The sequence below is a fragment of the Dipodomys ordii genome, unplaced genomic scaffold, assembly GCF_000151885.1.
Source record: "Dipodomys ordii isolate 6190 unplaced genomic scaffold, Dord_2.0 Scaffold36, whole genome shotgun sequence".
NCBI classification, from domain to species: domain Eukaryota; kingdom Metazoa; phylum Chordata; class Mammalia; order Rodentia; family Heteromyidae; genus Dipodomys; species Dipodomys ordii.
In genome coordinates, this window is record NW_012267252.1 from 3,118,574 (window position 1) to 3,125,230 (window position 6,657).

The window sequence follows — 6,657 nt, forward strand, 5'->3', positions numbered from 1 at the left end:
TCTGGTGGCGGCCCTGGGTGTGGGGGCATGATGTGAGGTTGGGGCACTGGAGCCACGCAGTGTCCCAGTCTGGGTTCTAAGACTCGGGTTTGTAGAATTCGGTTGAGATAGGGCCTGGGAGACAAAGGCATCACCGAGAGGCAAGGCATGTAGCCAGTACAGACTCAGACATCTATTGGAAATGGGGAGCGCAAGATCCCTTTGGTAAAAGGGATCTTTTACACATCTTGAGATCACCTGCGGAGTTGCAGAAATGGTTCCCCCAAGATGCTATGCCCTGGGGGTGGGGACACAGCTTCCTTCTGGTAGGATCTCCCACCACCTGTGATACACACACCCAAGGCCCCCCACCCTTCAGTGACATGCACTCACCCCCACTTCTTTCTGGATGCTTGAACCTGTGCTGGGATCCCGCTGCAAAACTGACGCAGTCCTTCCCGGGGGCCTGGGTAAGAGGGAACTGTCTCTGCTTGGGGCGTCTGCAGCGTTCAACTTTAAAGCTGAAAGGACTTGGGCAGCCCCTCTGGCTGACAGCTGGAAGGAGCCAGGCCCTGCCCACAGACCATCTATCCCACCGCCCTGGGACCCTTGCTCTTGGGTATGGAGGGCCCCAGGCATCCAGGCATCCCAAGCTGCCCCAGGCTCTGTCTTCCCCACAACATTTCCTCTCTCTCTCTCTCTCTCTCTCTCTCTCTCTCTCTCTCTCTCTCCTCTCTCTGGTAGAGCCCCGCCTCTCTCCCCTCCCAACAGGCTGTTCTTTCTCTGCTGGGCCTTTGCCTAGCTGTCTCGAAGTTGTGGAGTCCTGCATGTTAAGTTTTCCATTCAAATTCCACCCCACCCCCACCCCTCCTACATACACATATTCAGACTACCCCTCTCCTCTGCACCTTCTAACTTCCCCCTTTTAGCTAATCAGATCTTTCCCAACTCTGCCATCCTGACTGCCAAAAAAAATTGAAATTAACTCAAAACAAAACAAACCAACCTTGGGGCAGCTTGGTGAAGATGTCAGGGCTGGGTGGGAACTTATTTTTTTCAAGGCCAGTGCTGCCCACACGTCTTTATGGGGGCCTCAGTAGTACTCTTCAACCCACAGGGTGAATGCCAACGGTGAGGGAAGAACATGGTCCCAGAATCTCTGGAGGATCTCATAGATCCCACCAGAAAGCAACCAAGGTCTCATGAGGGCAGAAGGAGTAGAGAATTTGGGTGTGTCTCTGGAGTTGAGGCCTGGACTCAGGCTCCTGATTTCAATAGGCAGAAGAGAGGTAGTCAGAGCCGGGTCACCTTCCTTCTGAGAAAAGATCTTGTTCTCCAAACCCTGTGAAGCCTTGCAGGGTATATAGTGGTCTGGCCACATCACCAACAAGCCCACCACCAATACAGGCAACCTCTGAGCAGTAGTTGACATGTACTGAACACTTCACATGCTTAAGATCCGAAGTTCCTGGTTTGTTTGACTTTATTTAACCCAAGTGATAACCCCGTAGCGGGCATTTCTAGCTCCTTTCTACAAGTGAGAAAATTGAGAAATGTCCAAGAATAAACTCTTGTTTAGGCCAGAATTCAAAGTCAAGAGCATAGTAAGAACACCAAAGCAGAGTGAGAACTCTATCATCTTGGGCATTGGTGCAATGGCTCACACCTGTAATTGTATAGTACTCAGAAGGCTGAGATCTGAGGGTCTTGGGTGAGAGCCAGGCAGACAAATTCGAGGGACTCTTATCTCTAATTAACTAGCAAAAAGCTGGAAGCAGAGGTGTGGCAGGATGCCAGCCTTGAATGGGGAAAAGGCTAGATAAGAGCATGAGGCCCTAAATTCAAGCCCCATTTTCAACACAGGAGGTAGGGGGGGAGGGAGACACTTCATCACCTTGTCTTTCACATACCTGCTCTGCTCAGCCGCTTTGAAGGCTACAAGGGCAAATGCAAACTGCCCTCGAGGGACTCACAACCTAACCAGACTACCCACAGGTAGATTAAAGCTATAGAACTAAGAGGCAAAGGAGTTGCCACGTTCAGAGGCGGGAAAGAAGACTTCCGGCCAGGCGATGGGCTCAGGGAGCACTTCCTTGAAGAAGGTGGTATTTGTGTAGAGCCTCGGAGAACAGCTTTCCAATTCGTGGAAACCGGGCAGGAGAGGCATCCGGGTGGAGAAAACAGCTGGAGTAAAGGCAACGAGACAGAAAGTGACACGTCGTTCACACGTGGATAAAAACACTTCGTCTCCTTGGGAATCCAGCTATTCGCGTTTATCATCAGCCACGGAGGTTTTCCTGCCCACTCACAGCAGGTGGGGAGAAAAAAATAATACTCTAACACTCTTGTGACATCCATCCCGAGCACTGATTTCATGGACAGTGGAGCCTTCCAGAACTGGGTCAGATCGAGCAAGAAATCCGTAAGTTCGTACACCCGGGGTCGGCGCCAGCCTCTTCCGCAGTGACTTGGACTTCGGGAACCGACCCTCAGTCCTTGTCTATTTCTGGTAGCACCCGCAACATCCTACAGGGTGGACACGTGGGGCGTGGCCCACAGGAGCCAGAACCAATGAGGAGCGAGGCCAGGGTGCCTGCCCCGCCCCCAGACATGACGCAAGGCCCTGGGACAGAGGCTTCGCAGCCCCGGCCCCAGTCCTTGCAGTGGCTGTAACAAAACCCAGACCCCCAGGTCCGGGCCAATGGAGGCGATTTAGACTGGAGCAAGATCGCGTCTGTCAAAAGCCGGACTCTGCAGCACGGCGGCGGCGGAGTCCGGAAGGGAAGCTGGAGCCATCGGCTGCCTCCCCGCCCCCGCCGGGATTTATTAAGTATTTGGACTGGACAATCAAGTGGCCCTGATGATGTTACCAAGCCCGGTCACCTCCACCCCTTTCTCAGTCAAAGACATTTTGAATCTGGAGCAACAGCAGCACTTCCACGGCGCTCATTTGCAGACGGACCTGGAACACCACTTCCACTCGGCGCCTTGTATGTTGGCCGCCGCGGAGGGGACACAGTTTTCCGATGGAGGGGAGGAGGACGAGGAGGAGGAGAGCGAGAAACTGTCTTATTTGAACTCACTAGCCGCAGCCGACGGCCACGGGGATTCGGGTCTCTGTCCCCAGAGCTATGTCCACACGGTCCTGCGAGACACATGCAGCGGGCCTAAGGAACACGAAGAGGAGGTCGTGAGGGACCGGAGCCAAAGTGAGTAGAGGGGGAACGGAAACGCACCCGCACACCTGGAGCAATGGCTCAACGCCCGCAAACACAAACCTTGCCAGAAAGGCTACCCGCCCCTTTAACCTTTGACTAGTGACATGCCTCCGCCCCCAGCCAACGACAGCTCCAGCACACAGCTCCAAAGCGCAGGTACCTGCCAGGGAGTTGGGGTGGAGGAAGGAGGACGAGGTGACCCTGACAAGTACTCACCCCCCCAAAAAAGCAGGGAGGATGATACAGCCCCACACACACACTCCGAGGCAGGATAAAGTGGTTATCGCTGCCCTGTTGTGGAAACCGGATGGAACTCAGCCACAGAGCCCCAACATCTCTCAGTGTTTTGGCTCTACCCCCCTCCAAACAAAGTGCTCCCCTTCCAGAAAAAATAGGGAGCAGGAGCCTGGCCAGCTTTCCGATTTCTTTTTTTAACATGAGATGAGTTATCTGAAGCCAGAACAGACACCTCCTCTTCTCCAAAAAGGCAGTGTGAACAGCTTGTGCTGTCTCTAGCCCCGCGGTGGCTCAGGAACTTCGGTAGAGACCAGCTGAGTGGACCCCTTAGTTCTCTGAGTGGGGTTCAGCGGTGTCTGTCCCCACCCCACCCTGCAGAGGGAAGAGGATGATCCAAAAGGGCGTGGGAACACCATCGGTTCTTGGTGACCTTAGCTTTCACACTTCTAAGCACTGGCCTGTTTAAAATCATTCCTAGACGTTTTTGCTTTGTGCTTCAGGCTGTAGGCCAAATAGAGAAGGCTCTGAACTTAACACAGATCCCAGCGGACTGGAGGTAAACTCGGTAGGGAGATCAGATAACCGATTAAAGTCCCTGAAGTAGTGTTTCTAAGGGGACCAAATCAAGAAATCGCTTTCCCCAAGAGGAGGTTTAACGGGGCCGAGGCCTGGCATGCTCCTCAGGCCTAAAATCCACACGAGGCTGTCTAAAACCAAACTCATTCTCTCTCTCTCTCTCTCTCTCTCTCTCTCTCTCTCTCTCTCTGCTGTAACGCAGACATCACACACTTATTTACAAGCAGTCTTTAATAAGCAAAAACCAAAACAGTCGGCAGGCTCGGATCCCGTTGCATTCAGACATTTCCCAACAGAAAAATTTCAAGCAATCTATGTATATCACCTTCTCTTCCCCTCTCCCTTCCCTGCCCCAAGCCAACACCTTCAGTTATCCGTGTAGAGTGAAAGGCAAACGAGTTGCAAATACTGTAGTTGTTATGGAGTCGCAAGCTTTCATCCTGAAAATAGTCATTAGGCCGTCGAGCCACAGGTTTAATACAGGGTAATCTCTTCTCTCTAAGATGCTCATAGTTTAATAAATGCATACTAACTACTCCCCTCCCCAAGTGCCTCCGCCCCACTGGGGTCGTTCTTTGAGTATAGGGGCTGTCTATTGCAGGATCCTAAGGGACCAGGAATCACGAAGTTTGCAAAAAGTTCAGACATTTCCTACCGCACGAAAATCAAGGGCAGGTGTGTATGTGGGGAGCATGGTAAGGCTGAGAACAGCTAATGACCCCCTGGTTGTTTTGCTTCTCCTGCAGAAAGCTGCCAGCTGAAGAAGAATCTAGAAGCGGCAGGAGACGGGAAGGCGACGACGGAGGAGAGCGAGAGACCCAAGCCGCGCAGCCGCCGGAAGCCGCGGGTCCTCTTCTCGCAAGCTCAGGTCTTCGAGTTGGAACGCAGGTTCAAGCAGCAGCGGTACCTGTCGGCGCCCGAGCGGGAGCACCTCGCCAGCAGCTTGAAGCTCACGTCCACGCAGGTGAAAATCTGGTTCCAGAATCGCAGGTACAAGTGCAAGAGACAACGGCAGGACAAGTCTCTGGAGCTGGGCGCGCACGCCCCGCCGCCGCCGCCGCGCCGCGTGGCCGTCCCCGTGCTGGTGCGGGACGGCAAACCGTGCGTCACGCCCAGCGCGCAGGCCTACGGCGCGCCCTACAGTGTGGGTGCGGGCGCCTATTCGTACAACAGCTTCCCCGCCTACGGCTATGGGAACTCGGCCGCCGCTGCCGCCGCCGCCGCCGCCGCTGCCGCCGCCGCCGCGGCCTATAGCGGCAGTTACGGCTGTGCGTACCCGACCGGCGGCGGTGGTGGTGGCGGCGGCGGCCACGCCGGCCACCGCCATGCAACCCGCCTGCAGCGCGACCGGCGGCGGTCCCTTTGTGAACGTGAGCAACCTGGGAGGCTTCGGCGGCGGCGGCGGCGGCGGCGCCCAGCCCCTGCACCAGGCTGCGGCAGCCGGGGCCGCGTGTGCTCAGGGCACCTTGCAGGGCATTCGGGCCTGGTAGAGACTTCGCTGGTTACGCGGCGGGCACCTCCCCCCTCGCTGCTTGGCGCCGTGGGGAATGAAGCATGAAAAAGGCCAGATCCAAGAGCCAGGTCCCCTCGGTTAAAAGCAGCAACAACAACAAAACGACAAGTAAATAAAATGCGCATGTCTTGCTCTCCAGAGCTCCGTCTGTCCGGATCGCAGCTCACTTGAGGCCTGGGGAAAAAGACTCAGCATTGGGGAGAGGAGGAAGTTCGAGTCCGATCGCCAAGACTGTCTGAGACAGAAATCTAGGCCAAATGTCAGGCCGGACGATGCCCTCCCCTCCAGCCCCCCGGTGCTGGCCCCTCCGGGGAGTGCGGGAGTCTGGGACTCCTACCGCCGCTGGTTCTCTTAGAGCGGCAAGGGCTTCTCTCTCTCCGCGAAAAGTTGGCGGGGAACTAGGACCAAAAAAGAATAAAAAAAGAATGAAAAGGAAAGGAAGAAAGAAAGCAAAGCAAAAGAATGGGGGACGTGGTTTGAGAATTCCCGGGTTCTCTCGGTCCTGTCCTGCCTTTGCTGGCCCGAAGCGCCATCACACAGTTGATTTTCGTTTTCCCACCGCTCCCCCTGAGCAGCGGAGACGCGGCCTAGATCTCCCTGGATTGTCCGCAACAGACTCAGGACTCTTCCAGGAAAAACAGCCCCGGGAGATCGAAAGTTGAGGAGAAGATTGGGGGGAGGGGGGCTGAGCAAATCCAGGACCTGGTGGACCACCGGAGGTGTTCCCAGGTCGCCTTCCTGTTTCCTATTCTGTATTCAGCACATATTATCTCTCTCTATAACTATATTCACACGCCGTGTACACACCCGCTGCCATACACTACAGGAATCAATAAACAAGGTGCAATATTTCCAAACTGTTGGCAGGCTGCAGACTTTGTTCAGTCCCAATGGGTGGAGGAGCTCCCTTAAAATTGGAACGGGAAGAGGAGGAAAGAGGAGCCTTAATTAAAAAATAAAATCTTCCCTGGAGGGGTGGGCGGCGGAGAATCACAGCCTGGTCCCCTCCTAAGCCAGACCACAGACTACAGGTCTGATCTCTTCCCAGCTTTGTACATTAACTTCTCTTTACTGTAGTGGGAAAGACACGCTGGAGATTCAGAAGGTCCCAGACTTTGTAATCCCCTCCCCATC

At 54.8% G+C, this 6,657-nt stretch overlaps 1 protein-coding gene across 1 annotated transcript; it reads left to right on the forward strand.

Moving 5' to 3' along the window:
- The first annotated feature begins 2,632 nt into the window (after positions 1-2,632).
- On the forward strand, positions 2,633-6,358 carry Nkx2-3 (NK2 homeobox 3). Its single transcript, XM_013017669.1, is given in 3 exon segments — positions 2,633-3,188; positions 4,757-5,324; positions 5,326-6,358. Coding segments are annotated over 3 exon segments (1,092 nt in total). The 5' UTR covers positions 2,633-2,839; the 3' UTR covers positions 5,501-6,358.
- The last annotated feature ends 299 nt before the right edge of the window (positions 6,359-6,657 follow it).